The 21517-nt window shown below is 47.5% G+C and overlaps 1 protein-coding gene across 35 annotated transcripts in view; it reads left to right on the top strand.

Annotated features, from left to right (window-relative positions):
- The window catches only part of LOC106041153 (uncharacterized), a 56071-nt gene extending 36325 nt beyond the window's left edge, over window positions 1-19746 (top strand). For 5 of the 35 annotated variants that reach the window (XR_010828315.1, XR_010828317.1, XR_010828321.1 and 2 more), the window contains exons 6-11: window positions 3820-3908; window positions 6021-6172; window positions 12156-12268; window positions 13891-14525; window positions 16290-16390; window positions 18498-19737. Coding sequence is in view for 1 of the 35 variants with exons in the window: in XM_066989726.1 (XP_066845827.1) it covers window positions 3820-3906 (87 nt within the window). In the remaining 34 variants the exon portion in view is untranslated. The other 30 variants (XR_010828343.1, XR_010828346.1, XR_007166563.2 and 27 more) reach the window with 21 other exon arrangements.
- The last annotated feature ends 1771 nt before the right edge of the window (window positions 19747-21517 follow it).

Here is a 21517-nt window from a genome sequence, read left to right as displayed (position 1 = left end):
TGATTTTAATTACAAATGAGCTTTTTGTTCATGGGAATAGATGCCAATCCTTCTTACGGGCTTTAACTGCTCATACGGCTGATCCTAGCAGCCTGGGGAGGCCTCTCCGCTCTTTCTCCAGGGCTCACTGTTGTTAGCTTGCTGTTGGTGCTTGTACCTGCCGACACCACCTCCCTATGGAGATGCTGCCTCGATGTTTTAACTAGAAATCGGGTGTAACGGTTGTACAGCGATCGTGATCTCTATCTCCCCTGTACTGGAAATGTACATCCAAAGCTGCCCTGCAGGAAGCAAATGCTCACCTGAGCCTCCCACTGCTGCATGGTTTTCACTAGGGTATTAAGGTATGTGTTTCTCACTAGAAATAAACGTACTGTTTTCCTGAAGATGGTTTGTATTGTTTCTGTCGAAGTCTAGAGGCAACAGTGGGCAAAGTGCTAGCTTTTCCTCTTCCCCTGTTTCCCATTTTCTTTATTTTGCTACAATATCTTCTCCCTGCTTAGAAAGGTATCTTTTTGATCTCAACCACCCATCATCACCTCTTTTCATACTGCCTGGATTTGAACCAGACAGTCACGGGCTCTCCAACTCATTGCAAACTCCCTGAGTTGCCCCAATCTTTGTTTAAAAAAATAAAAATCTGATCTGGTGTTAGTGCTTTTCTCTTAAAAACAAACAAAAAACAAAGGTGATACTTAGAAAAGCCATGTGATTTTTAGCAGTAGTTTGAAATGTTAAACCAGCAAATTTTAGGCTTCTTATTTCTATGCTTAAGTAGGACTTGAGGTGGATCACTCAAAATACCTCTATTTCTTGATTGACTAGTTTTGCTGTGTTTTGCCCCATCTTTTCTCTGTGGCCTGTTTGAGGATCCAGTTGTTTCTCTGGGCTCTAGAGTTCTTTCCTATGTCATGTCTGCCTGAAACTCCTCCTTTCCCGAGGATCTCAGGCAGCTCATGCCTGTTCTGTATCTGAGACCTCATGTCTCTGACAAATAACGGACTCCCTGCCCCATTGGTTTTGTTTTGCTGAACAGGAGCCTGCTAATTTTTTAAATCTTATTCCCATGTTTGTAGAAGGTTCTGTTTTGCCAGATCACCAAACCTTCAGCCTGGAAATGCTGAGTATCTGTATGTCACTAAACAATTATCCAGATAGCATTCAGTGTGTCATTCTCAGCAGCAGTCAGCATCATTCCTTGGTTTTCTCGGATCAGTATAGCTTCTCGTTCTGTGCTGAAAATGACTTTCTGCTCTTAACAACTATCTTTCTACTCAAAGCTCTTCCTTTTTCCTTAGTGATACCAGCAGGAAACACGTTTATGATGGCAGATATTCATATATATATATATATATGAATAATAGACCATCAGCTTTCTAAATTTCAACTTGTTTTCTACTTTTCATATTAAAAAAAAAAAACTAAAATATTTTGAGAAGGCCTGTCACTTTCTGAGAAGCTCTGTTAAAAAATGTTTTTAAGTTCCTTTCTTTTCTCCCTGCCAGTATTCTCCACTCAGAAAAAAAATATATATATTTCCCTGTGAAAACTTATTCAGGCTCCTGAGCTAGCAAAGGGAGAAGAACCTAAGATGTTGTGGCCATCACGGCCGACCCAAAGCTGTTAGCAGAGGTTGCGGTTTCGCTAGCCCAGAGCTTTGCTGCATGGAGGCTTCAGCTGCACTGAGACGAGCTGCTGCTTTAGAGACAAGCTTCCAGAGGCTAAACAGCAAGTCTGTTGCAATAACTCTGTTGATCAAATAAAATTTCTGTTTGTGGTGCAGAGCCAAAAACAGTTTTTGATTGCAGCCTTGAGGGGTATTTCTTGGCTCGTGCTCGATGTTTTAAGCAATGTGCAGCTCTACAAGTCATTACCAATGTTTAAGATCTCTTCTTTCTTATTATTATCCTCAGAGATGTGGAATGAAGACTATTTACCTTCCCCTCATAGTTCATTAAGATTATTAAACCATAAGAATGAGGACATGTGCATGAGAGTTGGATATATCAGGCCTTTTCTGGCTCTGTCAACATTATTTCCCCTAAAAAGAGAGTATATTTAGAAATATGGCTGAGTTTTCCTTTTATCATTTTACTCTTGTAACTATGTTTGTATACAAAGATTTCACAATGCCATGTTATATATGCGGTGTTTGCTGAAGCAGTAATACACGGTTTCTCATTACCACGTTACCAAGACACTCAAACAAGTCCCTTCATTAATAATCTGTTGCCTTATACCTTCAGAATCCACGGTCTGATCTCACCTCTGTTTGCTATCTCATCTGCCCTCCCCCCTGCGTTAGATATGAAGCTATTTTAATTTTCCCACCTGCCCCCCATGCCCTACCAGCTCCTTTAAAATGGGTCCTAATACCCCAGTGCAGCAAGGAGCTGCTGAGACCCCAGAGAGATGGGATGGTATAGGCACTGCAGTGGCATACAGAGGTACTAAAGAGGTTAGGAAGGGGAGTATATTTGCATTAACACTGGATTACACGGCAGCAAAAAGGCCAAAGCTTGTTGAGCCAGGCCTTGACCAATCTGGCTACAGTGATTGTGGCTCCAGGCAGCTCAGGCTTTGCAGACCATGTTCACTTGATGCAGTGTAGGTACGTCTTGAAGTCCTTCGTGGCTTTCTAGTTAAACCAAATATTAATAAGACATCTACATAGCCTGTTTGCACTGTCATGCTATACAATTTTTCTCCTGAAAAGCAAGATTTTGTCTACTCTGAAGAATGTGCTTGTTTGCCAGACACACCAGTTTGTACCTTCTCCCCATTCTACATGTCTTTTATCCTTCGCCAGAGAGCAGCCTTCCAGTACCTAAAAGGGGTACTGCAAGAAAGCTGGAGAGGGACTTTCTGGAGGGGCATATAGTGATAGGACAAGGGATAACAGTCCTAAACTAAAAGAGGGTGGATTTAGACTCAGTTTAAGAAAGAAAATCTTCCCTCAGAGGGTGGTGAGGCCCTGGCACAGGCTGCCCAGAGAAGCTGTGGATGCCCCTTCCCTGGAGGTGCTCAAGGCCAGGCTGGATGGGGCTTTGGGCAACCTGGTCTGGTGGGAGGTGCCCCTGCCCATGGCAGGGGGTTGGAATTAGATGATCTTTCAGGTCCCTTCCAACCCAAATTCTTCTGTGATTCTGTGCTTCCATGATTCCCTGCTTCTAGATCATTGTGACACTACATTGGAGCCTGCAGGACCAGGGATCGTCTCATGACTTGCTCATGCAGCACCTACGAAAATGAGGTTTTAATCTAGACACGTATCCCTAGTGCATACTATGTAATAAATTGGTGAATGAAAATGGATAAACCATGAACACAGCTCATTATGGAAATAATACCTAATATGGGAACAATTCCTAACTCCTCAAGATTCCAGTACTCCTTTCTGCTTTGCTCTAAGCATTTGAAAACATGCTCGCTGCAAGATGGTTTGTGTTAGAAATGATGACATTTGCTTAATTAAATTTCAGAAATATCGAAGTGGCAGCCCTACTGCGCTGGAGTCAAGAACGTTTGCTTCCATATTTTATGGGGCTTACACTATGTTGCTAATTGGTGGCTAGTAAGTTTTCAGTTAATATACTCAACATCACATTGCTGATGGCAAATAAAATTTAATTCTTCATTTGAGAACACTTATCAGCACAAATACACTGTTATATCCTAGTTATGCTATGCTAGTGAAAGAGAAAGCAGCATTAACTAATAGTTCTGTGGAAATATGGATGGCTTAATAACAACATATTTTGTTTTAGTGATTCTACTAACTAGGTTAATGTTGAAATATTATAATTTTCACCATTCCAGGGCACAGGAGTCAACGCTTATAACCAGGATCGTGCTGCATTGGACTCTGAACAAGGAACAAAACATGCATGCTCCAAGGAGTTTTGACTGTAAGAAATAATGGGCGGATATAGGCAGGCAGTGGTACTAGGAGCAGGTAGAGCCAAATGTAATATTTATATGCTCACTCGAGCTTTTCCTAGTAGCATTTGCATTCTGACCTATCCACTGCTTTTAAAAACAATATCCAAGGTCTTCTCTGTAGGTAGGTCATGACTGAGTTGCCTTTTAAGCAGTAGCAGATGTTCAGATACCACTAAGACCATGTAAAGCTGCATGTACATATAAAATGTTGTCAGTTCCCAGCAGTGGGTCCTAAAAGTGTGCATGCAACCCAGTCCATGTAGAAGCTGTGCCCAGCTCTTTCTCTGGTCACCCTGCCAGCTGAAAATGCAGTACATGCAGGTATTGTGGCCGCTCCGTGTCATCCTTCTCCTGCTGAGCTCTAGTTTGGGGTGACAAGAGTAGCACAGGCACCCAGACTGCTGGGATGCTCTCGGGAAGCCCTGAAGCAACACTTTTGTGACAAGGTCTTCCCTTTGAGGTTTGAATCTGGCCTAGAGGGCACCTCGGAGCCCTGGGAGGCATATTGAGGGCAATACTGGGGCAGCATGTATGTGTGCTTTCAATTCAATACGGAAAAGTAAAGCTTTTGGTCAAGGAAACAGCAATTAGTGGGCAAATACTTAAAACTGGAGAGGACAGATAGGCAAGTAACCCAGATGCATAAAACCAGACAAAGCAAGTTGTGCATAAACAGTCTATGTAACTGTTTATAAAGTCCAAAAGAAAGAGAAAATACAAAATATATTTTTTTTCCTGCCTGAAAACAGAGGACACAGGCACTATTTTTTGTCCTTTCCATCAGTGTTGTGTAGTCTACTGCTGGTGGTGACACAGCCTGTGCCTGTGGTGCTTTGGGGTGTAGGGCTCCTCACATTATACAAGCACTTCCAGCAGCCATCTAGCCATTTCTGCAGTCTCTGTCAGGTGCATCAGGAGAAGCGTAACAACCACAGGCACCCGCTCATTTGCCTTCTTTCTCTTCTGCCCTTCTCCCTGTATCAAAAGCGCCGACTCCTCCACTGCCCTGGAGCAGTCAGTCATTAACAAACTCGCTCCTGCCAGGGTGCTTCTCAAGCCAGTGCAGTCAAAGATATTTCTGGGAAAGAGAGAAAACAAGTTGGATTTTCAGCTGCTGCAGAAAAGGAAAGAATAACCATTAAAAAATATATATTTTTTTCTTTTTACTCACAAGGGGTAGCACTGTAGGGCTGTAGCACTGCAGATGGATGGCTTGTCAGAAGCTTTGGCCAGTGTTGTCGTGGTGAGTTTACACTGCACATAGGTTCTCCTTGGCTTGGCAGGGGACATCTAGAGGATGCAAGGAGCTAGCAAACTTTACAAATTTTGGAGCGTGGAGTTGCTAATCTCTGGCTAAGGATACCCAAGGGCCAGAGAGAGCAATTGTTTCAGACAGCCAGAGGATGCTTCATGGTCCCACTGTTAGCAGAAAGGGAGGTTGCTGAAGTGCCTGTGGAGTGGTGTGCATGGGTACGCTGTGGTGGAAGCAGCGATCCCTACAGCCAGGAACCTCAAACGAACAGAAGCTGCTCCAAGGAGGCAAGGTCTGGGTTAGCTGACGACAAGCAGAAATACTGACGCTGCAGCAATTGCCTCCTGCCCTGGGATCTCTCTTCTTCGACCATTTACCTCTGAGTGAAGGAACTAGACTGTCAACACTCATGGCCAGACCGTGTTCACAGGACTGCCAGACACGTTTCCCAGGCAGAGGGGGTGTCGGAGGAGAGCACAACATGCTGCTTCTGGCCGTGGAAGGGGGAAGCAACATGCAGGAGGGGCTCAGATTTCTTAACCTTTACTGTTAGTTTCTTGGCAGCCATCAGCTTAATAAACCAGCAGAGGAAACCTTGCTTGCTTTTTTTTTTTTCCCCTCTATGCATGGATAATGACACCCATTTTAAATTACCCTCCTTAGAAAGGTAAAGGAGTATGCCAAGAAAAAAAAAAAAAAAGAAAAAAAAGAAAAAAAACACGTGGTGGAAGAGCAGGAGCTGATGAACACAGCACTCAGTAGAGTGGCTTTGCCTTGCCTTGCTACCCCTGATTCAGTGGAATCAACTTCAACTTTGTCTTTCCAGGTTTCAAAGGCAGCTTTTATGAGCTCCCAAGTTTCCCAAGGATAGTGTAAGGCCAGCAGAGTCTTCATCTTACTTCTCACTTGTGTCCTGATGTCCTCCTCAGCGTGGAGCTCAGAGATGCTATTTTGGGGATTCCATCATGTACTTTGCAGGTACAGTATTAGGATGGGATGGGTGATCATCGCCACCCCTTATAGCACATTCCCTCCTAGAGGAGGAACAGAAGAAGTTGGAGAATATTGGTTTTACTGGATGGTGTAGTGATACAACTGCCAAAAGTCCATTGCTTTGACTTGGTGCTGCTTTTCACCCAGCTTGTACCCCTTAGCTTTTGTTACAGGCTGGTTATCACAGAGCTCTGCATAGAGTCATTTCTCCTCTTGAGGTTAGGAGATCCTCTTGTTCTAGATGAAAACATGGGATTTCAGCTAGTGCATGTACACATCTCCTGTGTAACTACGTTTGTCCTGCTGGAGCTCGAACTAACTTGGTGGAGTCCAAAATTGTGGCCACCCTGGCACCATGAAAATGTGGGATCTCCCTCAGAACTGGTACTTCCATTTCTCCAAAATGTTTTCTAAATAGTGTTTCAGGATTTTCAGATCCTTAGCTAGCATAAAAGGATATGGATCTACATAGCTGAACAGCACTCGGCTTCTTCAAACTAGAAAAACCACAAAATCACAGAAATGTTGGTTGGAAGGGACCTCTGATGGTCCCAAGCTTGTTCAGGCTCCCACTCAGCACAGGACTGCCGCACTAGGTCAGGTCAGCCTTGGCCTTGTCTAACCAGGTCTTGGGAGCCACCAAGGATGGAGAGTCCCCCTCTCTGGGAGATGTTTTTCCTAATGTCCAACCCTCCAAGCTCCATCCTGGTTTTGTTGCCCTTCATATCACCATCTGCCACTCGCATGCGGTGTCAGTCTGTGTCACTCGTGTGGCTCCATGAGGCAGGTGGGATTTACGAGAGGCTATCACCCATTCGTCTCCCCATCTTTGGATTAAACCCAGCCTTCAGCCTCTGATCCTGGCTTGTGAGGCCTATGCTTCAACCACCTTGATACCCCTCTTCCTCACTCTGAGGGGCCCAGAGGAGCCCAGTGTGTCACCCGTGGCCTCCCTGGCACGAAGCTGAGGGGAATTAATAGCTCCCCTCACCCTCCTGGTGCGGCCCACCAGGCTCTTTGGCCTAGTTGCGATCCAGCGCACCCTGGGCTCATACAAGGTGTGACCCGCAGTTTGTAGCAACATGAACGGGAGCAGTGTTTTGTTCACTGCACTTGAGATAGTACAGTGAGCAAGCAGTTTCAAAATCCAATTTCATAGACAGAGAGATTACATTAATCTTCCTTAATAGCTAAACAATTCAGTTTTCAAGATAGGACAAAGCATGGGATATTCTTGACAAAACTGGTGCTTCAAAGCTGCCTACATCAGATTTAAACTCCTAACTCCTAAGCTCCAAACGATAGAACCGATTGTATCTTTTCAGAGAGTAGCACCGAAAACTTGTGTTTAATCTCCCCTTTTTAAAACACGCTGTAGCTGCCTGGGCTTGCCTGTTGGGAAGCAAATGTAGATTGACTTTGCCTTCAAATACCATATGAGGAAACTCACTCAGCCCTCACCAAGTGATCTCTGGGGCCTGTGGAATGATAAAAGCCCAAGTTATCAAAGTATCTGTAAACTGCCTTCTGATTTCTAGCTCGAGCACCTCCCTGAATCTGGACCCTTTGATTTAAGGTGGCTGCTTTCCTTCACCGTGTCTCAACAGGCAGAAAAGGGCATAGCATTAATTCCTGTTGGCTCAGTTGCATTAGCTCAACGCGGTGGAAAAGCCCTCCTCAGCTCCAAAAACGGAGGACTGAATGCGGATCTGCATTACAAACTTCTGTCCGTGTAGTAACTACCTTACAATCTCCAGGGACGTTCCCATACCACCAGAAATATCGGTGTCAAAGTGCTTTCGTTGCTGGCGCTATTCAGATCGGAGAACAAACATCAGCTGTCCTGGAGAAGATGTTGTTTTTTGGGACAGACTTCATGTTTGCAGAGAATTTGCAGGTTTTGTGGTCTAGGCATATCCATTTCAGGCTGTTTTCCAGTGTTTGTGCTGTGATTTAGGGCTCTGACAAATGAGCTCTAGCAAATCATAGCGAGGTGACTGAAGAGGCAACCAGGCCAGCTGTTTATGACTGTTCCGCTGGCAAGGATTTCTGTCCCTGCAGCAGACTTGGCAGAAGGCAACATATGTCCAGGGCAGAGCTGCTCCAAATTGTGTTTTAGCTGAAATCTCCAAGGAGGTGAGATTAGACCATCCAGAAGTCTGTGAACTGGAGATACTGAGATGTCCCTAATGCTCTATGCCCATCAAGGCCAGCACCACTGCCACGCCGTCTGTCCTCACAGCTTCTGTCCCGTGTTTCTGTCCCCTCCATGCACCGGAACTGGCAGTCGGCTGACCCTTTCGGGAGGTGATTCGGGGATTTCAGCCAGCCAAATGAACTCCTCACTCACCTAGCAGGAGAGTGTGGGGCTAAAACACCACCAGCTCCTAGCAGCTGAAACAATCGCGATGCCTCTCTCCCGGGCAATGCTACAAGTGTCCTGGTAGAATGGCATCGAGCAACAGCAGGTGATAACATGTTCATCTGCAACCAAATGCTAATCAGAGGCCAGAGGCTTCCCCTCGTGCTCCTGTACAGCCTGCTAGGACCTCTGATGTCAGGGAAATCACCCCTTACCCCTTAGCTGCAATTGCAGCAGGTGGTCTGGCCATCACAGAATCACAGAATCATTAGGTTTGGACAAGACCTCCAAGATCCTCTGGTCCAACCACCCCCCTACCACCAATGTCACCCACTAAACCACGTCCCTAAGCACCACGTCCAACCTTTCCTTGAACACCCCCAGGGACGATGACACCACCACCTCCCTGGGCAACCCATCCCAATGCCTGACTGCTCTTTCTGAGAAGAAATGTCTCCTCATTTCCAACCTGAACCGCCCCTGGCACAACTTGAGGCCATTCCCTCTAGTCCCATCACTAGTTATCTGTGAGAAGAGGCCGACCCCCAGCTCCCCACTCCTTCCTTTCAGGTAGTTGCAGAGAGCAATGAGGTCTCCCCTGAGCCTCCTCTTCTCCAGACTAAACAACCCCAGTGCCCTCAGCCGCTCCCCATAGGACTTGTGCTTCAGGCCCTTCACCAGCTCCGTAGCCCTTCTCTGGACATCAACAACCATTAGAGGTCCTCTCCATCCTCGGGTGACCCAGAGGGCAGCTGGCCAGAGCCTGCCCTTGCACCCCGAGCAGCAGCAGACAGGAGCCGCTGCAGCAGCGAGTCAGGACCAGCTCTGATCTGAGCGTTATTCCCAGGCTGAAACACATGAGAGTTTTTCTCTCCAGATCCCACGACTAACATGGAAATAAACTGGGAAAAGGACTGGGCCTTAAATATACAACGAGCTCTTCCCCACCCATTACCACCTAACCGATAAGCTATTCCAGGCTATCTTGTTTATGTTTAAGAGCGTTTAATACCTCTTAGCATTCGTGTTTGCCTTGAAGCTACAGGCAGCTATGTGCTGTAGTGTGCTAAATATTTGTGCAGTAAGTACAAACAGATGTTTGAAGATCTGCTTTGAAGCAAATCTTTGCCCTCTAGATTCTCTCCCAAGACTCTTCAGGAACAGTACACATCGATATATTCAGAGCAAAGCCTTGAAGGGCAGGGAGAGAGGAAATACACAGGAATAGCCAGTAGTGGAGGAGGAACACATACTCACATCTCTACACATAAATCCTCCACAGCAACAGTTTGGACATCAGAGCTTTCATAAACAATTCATTTGCAGGGCCTCATTCCTATAAAGCAATCTCTGCTGTGTGCAGGGCTTCCAGGCTTGTTTTGACTCACTAGCCAGATCCTTGTCACCCTCAAGAGCTATTGCCTGCAACCTAAATAATCTCACTGAAGTCAAAAATCCCAGAGCGAACAGAGAAAGCAAAAGCTGGCCGCTTTGCCCCGACGGCTCTTGCTTGCATGTATTGCTTCTGTGGGCTGCTCAAAGGGAGGGAAAGCCTTCCCCAGGCAGACACGAGTGGCATTAAATAATTTGGTTCTCGGTCCCTCTGCAAGATACCCCAAGCGAAGCAGTGGGGAAGGCTGAACAGCCTCTGCCTCGGGCAGCTCCCAGCTCGTGTCAGGATGCAACAGAGAAGCTGAGAGGGGAAAGGTAACGCGGCAGCGCTGAAACCAGCCAGGATTGTGCGGTGGTTGCTGCGTGGGAGGTTGTGCTGAGGACTCTCAAATGACTTTAACCACTGTTTTATGGCTTTGCTTTTGTTTCTCCTTTTCTCACGTTTTCAGGGAGAAGAGGGTGTGTCTGGAGGTTCAGGTGTTAGCCTGGGATTTAGATGAGCTACGGCCAGGTTTCTGCTTTGCCAGCGACTCCCTTGGGCAAGCTGCTCAAATTGCCTCAGCCTTTTGCCCCTTATTCTTGAAGTAAGAATAACGCTTCCATACCCCCAGGGCACAGGAGATTAATACTTCAAAGCCTGGGAGGCATTCAGATATGGCACTGGAGAGATCCATACGAGGCCCCAAGTAGGTTCACTCTGCGCTGTCTTTTGACTGTGTGCTTTGGACAGCAGAGGGGATCCTTCAGGGCACTTAGAGTAGCTGACTTTCAGATGCAAAGAAATGTTTGACTGGAGCTGTATAGAGCCAACGATTTGCTGTAAGGCTCGCTAATTTGCTCTGTGGGGTGCTTTGACTTCACTCTCCTTTGTTTCACATGTTCTTGTATTTCTTGGTTAAAACGTGAAAATGATTCGTAACTATACCATTCATTTTCTTTTCCTAGTAACCACTCTTTTTTGTCTTGCCTAATTCTACTTCATCTGAAACTGCTCTTCCTACACTTCCCTTCCCTTCCTCCTCCTCTTCTTCTTCCTCCTCCTCCTTCTCCTCCTCCTCCTGCTGCTCTCCCAAGGGCTCAGGCAGGAGCCACCCATCTCTCAGCTCCCCGCTAGGGCCGAGCAGGCAGCGAGTGGTGCTGCCAGCATCTAGAGACCCTTTGCTGGCAGAGCCCTGGGTATATTGCAACAGAGGGGAATGCTTCCCAGCTCCTGCGTCCCCGCTGCATGTCAGGGTGAGGCCAAGGTGAGTGGTTCTTCCTCTCGTCCCATGCTAGCCATGCGTAGGAAAGGCAGGTGAGTGCTTGGAGAGGAGCTGTGCTGCCTGATGGTGAGGAGCTGGCCTGGCTCATCCACGGACAGGCTTGCTGGAGCGATAATCGGGGAGAGAAAAGGGGGAAAAATAGGAGTGTGGCATCACGGGGATGTAAGCCTGTAAAGGTGCTGTCTCTCCCCTCTCCTTACCTTTGCTCTGTTCTTTTTTTCTAGTTGCCTACTTGCAAAGAAAGGAGGGCTAGCGGCTAAGCTATTACTCAGGAGGCTGTCTTGGTTTGCAGAGAGAGTGTTCTTTGGTTCATATCCCTGAAAGAGACTCCTTGGGGTGGGAGGCAGCAAAGTGCAAAGGCAGGAACAGGAGCAGAGCACCAGAGCTGGCGAGGAGCCCACCCTCATCTGCAGCACGACGCTGTCAGACTGACTCAGCTGTAAGGTGAAGCTGCATCTTCCAGCCGCCTGGGCCGGTCATTTTGTCATCTTGTGCCCCTGTATAAGAGAGCAGCTTTTTCTTCCATTGTAAGGATGAAGCCTGGGACAGCAAAAGCGTCCTGTAAGGGCTGTAGCAATGACCACAAGCATTGGGCCAGGAGTCTTGCAGCTGCTTGCTGTACCTGCCTTTGCTCAGCACCGCCTGCAGTGGCCTGCGTGGGAGAAAGATGCCCTTCTGGGGGACAGCTCCTTGACTTTGCTCTCAGCTGACTTCTTTGAGGTAGCAATGAAATCCATCGTGCTTTGTTTTCCCTTGTCTTCTGGCATCTGCAGCCCCAGTGGTCTTGGGATCGAGGATGAGTTTTTTCATTTTGAAAGGGGATGGGTGTGCTCACCTCTTTATTTGTGGGTTGGGGAAAGAAAACCATGTGCCTGTTTTCATGGATTTGCAGCTGAAACCTTATCAAGGACAGGAAAGCAAACAACTCTCTGTTTCTTTTTCTCTTGTGCAGGTTCCCTTCACAAACAGTGTTTTGCTGGTGTAAAACAGAGAGGAGGAAGGCTCTGTGGTGGTGATCTACTTCTGTGAATCTGCTTCAGACAGCTGTGAACAGCCGAGTAAAAGGTAGGGGAAAAGAGCAACAGCCCCAATCCTCTGAATAAAGGAAAAGAGGGAAGGAACTAAGCAAAATGAATCCTCACATCCAATCTCCTGTTTCACCAGGAGAATGGAAACCTTTCTGAGGGAGCTGATACCTACTGCCAGCGTTAGCCGTTTTGCGCTTTGTTTTGGAAAGAAAAGCCAAGCTGTACTAGGAATTATCACCTGCTCAATCTTAAGTTGAAACAAATAAATAGTACTGTTTTCTTTCCCTTGATTTCCTGCTTGGTGCCGGTTTTTCTGGGCCAAGAAAAGTCTTTTCTTTTGTGAGAAGCTCTGCGAGTGGCTGTGTCTGGGGAGGCAGCTTCCTCCCCTGCCCACCTCCGCAGCGACTAGCGAAGCGAGGCAAAGATCCCTCAGCCAGCAGGCCCAGATCCCAACAGGTTGTCCCTCCGGCTCTGCCTTCAGAGGGCCAAATGCTCTCTGGCATGTGCTGTGCTAATGCCTCGAGGCTTGGCCACGAGACCAGCAAGTTTGGCTCATTTCTATGCCATAACTGCTAGCCCAGTACACACGGTATTTTTTTGTGATGCTCCAGCTTCCTCCCAGGCTGGTGCCAGCAATTTGGTCCTGTTTGATAAACCATCATTCAGCCGTGGCATGGAGCTGTGGTCCTAATGGCCTGTGTTAATTAAAAATCTAATGGCCCTTTCTCGGGAGAAAGTTCGTTAGTTCCAGTGTTTTCCTAAGGTAATTATATCGAGCCAGCCTATCGCCCTCCCCCGCAGTTTCGCTTATTGCTCGCTTTCTCTAAGCTCCTGCACGCCACATGCAAACTGCATTGGTGTGTCGTGTTCCACCCCATCACCTCAAACCGGGCTGCACACTTGGTTCAGAGCATGGGAAAGGTCTGTAGGAGAGAGATGCCCCGTCTTTACTGGGATGGTGTGCACCGTTTGCAGCTCCAATTGTGCTGCCCCGCAGCACCAAATTGCGAATGAGAAACTCTTTGACGCTTCATCTCCCATGCGTTCCGAAATAGCAAGAGATAAACAGGAAAAAGGGGAGACACGTTCTGCTTTATATTGTTCGGCTCTCCAGTCAGCTCCGTCTCTGATATTAATAACTTCCTGTTTTGTTTTAAATCTTCTGACAAGCGAGGAGCCTTCATTTCAGCCTGAGCTTAGGCAACTGAATGACTAGCGTGCTTCCAGGCTCTGGGGTACAAATTCCAGTTTTCTGCTTACCTCTAGGCCAAAATTTTAGAGCTGGAAGTCAAACCGATGAAAATTGGGTGCTTAAATCAGCAATTAGTTGCCAGAGCACTAATGACCTGACTTTCACAATGGTTGAACACCTGCAGACCCTGTAGTAGAAGTCATGGGACTCAAGAGAGCAGGATCTACAGAAATCAGACTGGTTTTGTGTAGGAGCTCAAACAAGGATCCAAATTTAAAACTCCGGAGTTCTGCTCATATCGAAGGATGTGCTCAGAAATAAGAAACAGAAAAGAGGATCTAGAAAAAATGTGGAGAAAGGTGCATTTGTGTAATATCACTTTTGTAAGATGCTTGTGAAATGTTCTGCACGTTGCATTGAGTCATTTTTCACATATGCTTAAATTAGTAAGACTCTTTCTTTTCCAGGTCTCCAATAACTTCCCCTGTGAACTGAACCATTTCCTCTGGATAGCATGCTGGAGAAGTACAGTCCCTCTGCATGCTTACTTCATGTGTACTGCCCACGGCTACTGCTCTGCCTAACTGGGAACCATCTCCCAATTGTGGTGTGTGACAGTTCAGCTTGGACTTACCAATTCCACGAGAGTTAAAAATTAAACCAGCTAATCAAGATCTGAAGCAGCACTGGATTTAAGAGACTAGCAAGTGGTCCAGCCTTGAGTTAATTCATTATAAATATCTCTAGAAGAGCTTGTCAAAAGGAAACATGAAGCAGCTGGAAAGAGACATCCTTACAGTGAATGCCAAAGTCATTTGCATCCAGCGGACTGGGAGACTCAAGGCTTTGGACAGACGATGTGGGTGAAAGAAATAAAAATCTGAATACAGAGGAGAAAGCACCAGTTCCCACTGAGTGATTACAGAGGAAACAATCTTACCACTATAGGGACCTAATTAGAGACTCAGTCTCACAACAGTCTAATAACTCCTCCAGGACAGTGAGAAACCCAAACTAGCTACAACGGTCTGTTCAGGCCTGCAGAGTTTGGAAGCTCTGCCGCATCGGAGGTATGCTGAAATGCCAGGTTTAAGTAGAAGAGGTAATTTCCAGCGTTCTTGAATCCCATAGTGTGTTCAGTGCCCTCTTAGGGTAAGGGGAGCAAACTCATCGCCTGCACACATGGTCTGATCTACAGAGTGCAGCCCTGGGCTCCCACTGGCTTGCACTGCAGCCTCCTGAAGGAATTGCTTCCGGTACATGTATTCCCCTGCAAATATAATAATTAATTATCAACATTAACAAGTAAGATTTTCACATTTCTGTGCCTGATGTACAAATGTCTCAGGTAGTCTCTGAAGCGTCTTCTGCAGCTGGGGTGTGGATCCTCAGCCCTCACTCAAGACATCAGGCTTTTATAAGCAGCGGTGAGGCTTTGCTGGATTTTAATTTAATTAATTAATTTAGCTGTCATCACCATCAAAGGCCCTTTTTATGCGCCCCCATCCCTGCGGAGTGGCTCTGTACAGGAGCTGCTTCAGGAGAGCTCAGGGATCTCTCCATGCTGCCGCAGGCGGCCCCGTCTGATCTCCGTGCCCCCAGGGGAGCTGGAAGGAGCAGGGCTGTCCGGGGGCATCGCGTATGGGGCAGTGGTTTCGGGTCTCCTCCGGAGCCGGGAGATGGTGCAACCTGCCCACAGAGCTCTCAGCACTGCTGACATTGGACAAGGGCATTTCCATAACCAGGATAAATAAACAGATGCCTTTTTTTGCTCTAGGGAGATTATTTCTTCTGTGCCACTAGCCCGAGACTGTTTGCTTGGCTTAGCCCGTATTTTTACCATATGCAACAAGCCTTAACCACTTCATTTGAGGCTGTTATTCATTTGCAGCCAATATGAAACATTTCTGGTGTTTCTTTTTCTTTTTTTTTCTGGCTCTTGCACGTTGCTAATCTCTCCCCTTCTCTACATACACTCTCTTCTCTAACATTTCAGGTCTCCTCTCCTGTAATATTTTAAATCCTTTATTGCCTGATGCTGCAGATGGAGTATTAGTTACCTTCCATCACCAGTCTGGCCGCGAGGACTTCCTTTGCTTGACAGGTTGATTACTTTGTCAAGGTGAATGTTAAGTCGAGCCTGTCTGGAGCACCTCCGTGTGTTTGCTGCCAGGCTCCAGTTGCAAGCTGGTTTCTTACCAGACATTCTGCTTCACCAGACACAGAATAAAATTAGGAGTAAAACTGGGATTTTGAGAGGCTTTTCTCCCCAGCTCCTTCCAAGGTTGACGTTGCTCCAGTTTATACCAATGGGGTTTAGATGGCTCTCTAAATGCAATAAGCTAATATATGGAAAGCAAACCCAACTGATGAAATCCCATTGATAAAAGAGATTCCCAATCCCAGCAACGGCTCAGCAAAGCCCACAGGTAGCAATTAGGAGTTAATAAAAATTGTATCAATTAAAACTAGGAAAGCTAATCAAGGTGGGAAAGAAACTTTCTCTCCGTCGCATAGGGCTTGGTGTCCTGGATAGCTCCCCTTACCAAGTGCGGTGCACAGGGCTGGACCCAGTTATCTCCCTGCTCACCAAATGGGCTACACACCGCACCAAACCTTGCCTCCATGTGCCAGGCACGTGCTGCCCGGTTCTCCACAGACCCTCATTTTGTTCTCATGTTCTGCTTGACCCCTGAACACCACAAATCAGTGGGAGTTTGTCCTTCATAGGTGGTTTTCCCTCATCTTTAGTAACACCTAAAAGAGGGTAGCTGTAGCATTACCAGTGCTTTCAGGTGGCCCGGTGGATGTCACCAAGAAAAAACAATAAAAAAAAAACAAGTAAATTAAATGCATTTCCTTGCAGTTCCTGAGGGAGAGCAGGTTTGTGAGCTGCAAGCCAGGTCAAGAGGATTGGATCTTCCACGGAGGAATTGTTGACATTGGCCCAAAAATGTCATTGGTAAGGTAAGGAAAAGCATCCAAATCTCTCTTAATTGTTCTTAGTTGATACTTTATAGGAAGTGGCATCCAGAACACTTAAGAAATTGGGAAAAAACAGTAAATAGCACAAAGAAAACGGGGGGGGTGCTTTCTGTGACGGTAAGGAAACTGAGTCACGGTGCTGAGTGCTCCAGGAAAGTCCCAGTAACTGCCGGAGCCACCCATCACCTGTGACCAGAGTGCAAACAACTCCTTGCTGCTACTGCTGAGATAGTGTCGCAACTTCTTGGGCAAGATACAAAAATAAAAGAGAAGGTTGGCCGGCGCATTATTATCTGGTGGTAGGGGAGCGTTTATTTCTCTAACCACATGTGGCTGTGCCTGACCAATTTGGACATCTGAGCAGGCAGTTCCCGAGGAAAGCTGCATAGGCTTGGTTTTCGAAGGGACCCGTTTCCAGTATGTGCAAACTTCATTTCTCCTAGATAGGAGAAATCCTTCTTTATACTTTTAGGAATTCATTTCTGGCATATTGTAGCAGAAGTTGTAAACAAAGTCACGGTGGACTGGTAAGATGAACCTAGGGAGCACAGCATCTACAGCCAAACCAGCACCGCAGCCAGCACAGCCCCGGGTGCAGAGCGAGTGCCAAGGGCAGGCATTGGGCTGCCGTTCTCCCTCGCAGACGTGGTCCTGGGGTTGTTCTCCTCAGTGGGTCCCGTATTGAGGCCTTAGTGAAGAGGAGAGATGGAGCTGTTCTTGTCTCCCACCATACCTGACAAGGCAGGGGTGCGTTGCGTTCCCCATATATTGAGCTAGCTCAGACCAGCCTTGTACAATCACGGAATCATTAAGGTTGGACAAGACCTCCAAGATCATCTGGTCCAACCATCACCCTGCTACCAATGTCACCCACTAAGATGAGAAGAAGAGCAATACACAGCCACTTTTCGTTTTCCCCACTGATGTTAGTGCGAGAGAAGAAAAGCACCTTTTCCTGCCTGGGTCCATGCATCCCTTCTTCCCCCTGGGTGGAGAGGGATGGGGCCTCTTCTCTTCCCATCTATGAGGGAAGCACTGAGTGCTGGTGTGAGTGATGGGCGAGAAGCTCTCAGTGCAGACCTCGTTCTCCCCATGGAGCACCTCTGCCCTGGGCAGGTGTGCTGGGGTCCCATCATGGGCTTCCCCTTGTCCCGTAGCTCACAGCCCTGCCATTTTCCACCCTTGGAAATGCCGAGGTGGGGGAGCAGGCTCCCAAGGGTCCGGAGGAGCAAGGGGTCTCCATCAGGGCATCTCCTGGCAGGAGGTGAGGAGAGCATCTCTGCCACGGGGGCTGCAGCACCTGCACAAACCCTCCAGAGCGAGCAGCACGGCTGCGTTTCCCTGTCACTTGTCACCTGAAAACTGTTTCCTTGTGCTTCCCTCCAGGCCCTGGGCCAGGAGGGCTGGCGCTGGGGACACCTCCTCCTGGTGCTCAGCCAAGGACCGCAGCAGTGTCCTCCCGTGGAGGGCTGTGGCCACCGGGGCTGGGCGTGCAGCATCCATCCCTCCCCCGGGGACCGACTTTTGCTGGGCGATGCAAGGTAACCTCGCCACTGAGAACAGCCGGGACGGCGGCCAACCAAGATTAATGGCATCATTAACGTCCCCAGTTTATTTATAGGTTTAAAAACATCTCAGACCTGCAAACTGAGCAGCGTTACGCTGTGTAACGCAGGGACACACAGGTCTCCTGCTTCTGTCCCGTTCCTGTCGTTTCACCCTGATTGCTGAGACTGCAAAAACCCCGTGGCAGAGAGAGGCTCTCATTGCAAACCTACACTAAAAACCTTCTCAACCAGGGGGATGCACACTGATTTTTTTCTTCCATGAATGCTATGTTTGTCCAGTCTCCTTTTTCCACCTAACTCTTTCTGTGACCCCTATTTGGGAAAATTCTCTTTTTGAAGAAGTCCTGAGGCCCAGGCTGGGCAGTCATCACTGGAATTAGAGATTTTCTGCCTCCGTTTCTAAGCTGCAAGCTCTGTGGGAGGAGGATTGAAAGTCTCGTAGCTGCGGAGAGCACCTAGATTGTGTGGGGCCCCAGTGAAACACGCAGATGTAATTAATGACTGTGGAGGTCTTCCCACAGGTGCCGAGAGCCAGAAGAGCCAGCTCAGCTCCCAGGTCCTCAAGGAAACACGCAGGGCTGTCAAGAAAAGAAAAAGCACCCCAAGGATTTTGGCCCCGGAGTGGGAGTTTTCAGCACATGGCCTGCCTCCATGAGCTCAGGAGAAGGTGGGTTAGAGAGGAGGCTTCTTGTCAGCAGGCAGGAACCCAAGGGATCTGCTGTGCCACCGGCAGAGCTGCAGGGGCTCGCGGGGTGGGATGAGAATGTGCAAATGTCAGGAGGGACCCCTGACCTCCAGAAACACCAGTAACCGGTGTGTCACCTCGTGAAGACATGGTTTTGGAGGGCAACCACCCTTCACCCTACTGTTTGTGATGTATTCATCTGAGTTATACTCCTGTGTCAGACTCTCCTTGGCCCTCTGTCTTCTGTGGGGTAAAATAAAGAACTGGCAGAGAACTGCTCAAGCCAATTTGTCTGTTTCTTTGGGAAACGAAACCATGTCAGGGGTGAGTAAAGGAGTCCAAGATACAAAAAGGGGCTGAAGGAGGATTTCTCTGCCATGAGCACGGCAGATGAAGCCACAACCCTAGGATCATCTCACCACCACTATCTGGTGGGCTCAAAGCATCTCAGCACCTTACTTTCCCCTTCCCCTCTTTCCCTCTTGGGTTCTGGGCTCCAGGTCCTCTCCATCCCTACCTGGACAGGACCCAGCTCTCTGCTGTGATGGGGAAGTTCGTGCTGGCTCTGCGCCTCAGTTTCCCTGTCTGACCATGACACTTAACGAGTTTTGCACAGTCTTGTGAAGGACAAAAGCATAATTATTTCAGTCATCAAAAGACCATGACTGGGAGAGTGTTTATTTCCTTGTCTGATATCCGTGAGATCCCATATAATATAAAAGGCTTCAAGGAAATGCAGGTCATATGCAGCATCTGAGATAAAAGGGGAAAAAAGGTAACATTTTAACTGTGCTCCATTTATCCCAGGAAAGAGACACCTCTCACATAGTTGTTTCTCATCTAAATTCCTGAACATCTAACTCATGTTAGCTTAGAGGAGTGAGTCTCATGGTGTAAGAGGCCATCTACATCTCTCTCAGACTGATTATATGCTTTGAAATGTGAATATAAAAGGTGCAAGGTGTGTTTTTTTTTTAACATCTAAGCCACAGAGGGACAGCTGTCTCCCAGACTTCAGTGCTAAATGGCTTCTGTGCAATTGCTCACCTCTGATACAGAAAGCAAGAGCTGGGATTTTTTTTTTTTTTTTTTCCTGTTTCACTAGGCTACACCCTGTTGTAACCATATTTAACCTTTCTTTTTCTAGCTGCCAACACTGGGTGGCACTAGGTAACTCCTTCTGACATTATACAAAATTGACTCTCAAACTTGAATCACACTAACTTGGCTCCACTCTGTCCTGACAGCAAATGGTTTTGTTTGAGAAACTTAGGATCATATGGCATGATGCAGTAGACACATCTGACTCACATGGCACATTTTGTACTTCCTTGGTTTGTTAGACTGCTAAAGCACTCCTGAAACTCTGGCATCGCAGGTTTGGTAAAGACTCAATGTGCTCTTGGGCTTTAAAGCCAAGTTTCTTACTTACTGAGGTACAAATGGCTGGAATACTTTAAAATAACTGTGCTGTACGCTGGGGATTTAAACAAATTTCAGGGAATCACAGAATAGTTGAGGTTGGAAGGTACCTCTGGAAAGCATCTAATCCAAGACCCCTGCTCAAGCAGGGTCAGCCAGAGCAGGCCGTCCAGAACCGTGTCCAGTCAGGTTTTGAGTACCTCCAGGGATAGAGACTCCACAACCTCTCTGGGGAGCATCCTGAGTGTTCAACCACCTTCAGTGTAAAAGAGTATTTCAGTTGGCCTATTACCTCTTGTCCTGAGCTGGGTACCACTTAGAAGAGTTTGGCCCTGTCTTCTTTATTCTACCCCAACATCAGGTACTTTAACACATTGATGTGGACACTCTGATAAGATCCTGAGCCTTCTCTTCGCCAAGGTCAACAGCCCCAACACTCTCAGCCTCTCCTCCTACATCAACTGCCCCAATCCCTGGATCATCCTCATGGCCCTTCAAGGGGCTCACTCTGGTATGTCAAAGTCTCTCTTGTTCTGGGGAGCTCAGACCTGGACACAGCACCCCATATGTTTCTCACCAATGCTGAGCAGACGGGAGGGATCGCTTCCCTTGATCTTCTAGTGATACTATTCTTAATGCAGCACAAAAAGCCATTGGCCTTCTTCACCACGAGGGCACGTTGCTGGTTTGTGGTCAACTTGGTGTCCACCAGGAGCCCCAGGTCCTTCTCTAGAAAGCTGCTTGTCAGTCAGCTCCCAGTGTGCATGGGTGTGTGGGGTCATTGCTCTCCAGGGGCAGGATTTGGCATTTTCCTCTGTTGAATTTGATGAGATTCCTGGCATAGAATCATAGAAACATTTAGGTTGGAAAAGGCCTTCAAGATCATCTGCTCCAACCAGCCCATTTCTTGAGCCAGTTGAGGTCTTACTGAATGGCACCACAACCAGCTGGCACATAACTGCTCCTTCCCATTTGTCTCCTCTGCAAATGTACTGAGGGCACACTCTGTCCCACCATCCAGGTCATTAATGAAGTTAAACAATACTGGACGCAGCATTCACCCCATGGTACTCCACTAGTGCCTGGCCTCCAGCCGGACTTCATGCACCTGGTCACGATCCTTTCGGGCTGGCAGTTCAGCCAATTTTCTATCAACGTCACTGTCTATATATCTACCCTGTACTTCACCAACTTGTCTACGAGGATGTCATGGAAGACAATGTCGAAAACCATGCTAAAGTGGAGGCATACGACATCCACTGCTCTTCCTTCATCCACCAAGACATTCATCCCATCATAGCTGTCTACCTGGTTGGTTGAGTATGCATCCCCCTTCACAAAAACATGCTGACTTCTCCCCACCATCTGGGTCCCCTCTCCCCCAGTCAGCAGCAAGCTGTTACCTTCCCTAGCCTCCCTTTTCCTGCTCATATA

This window comes from Anser cygnoides, chromosome 1 (assembly GCF_040182565.1).
Source record: "Anser cygnoides isolate HZ-2024a breed goose chromosome 1, Taihu_goose_T2T_genome, whole genome shotgun sequence".
Lineage (NCBI taxonomy): Eukaryota > Metazoa > Chordata > Aves > Anseriformes > Anatidae > Anser > Anser cygnoides.
This window is presented reverse-complemented; position numbering and strand designations above follow the sequence as displayed.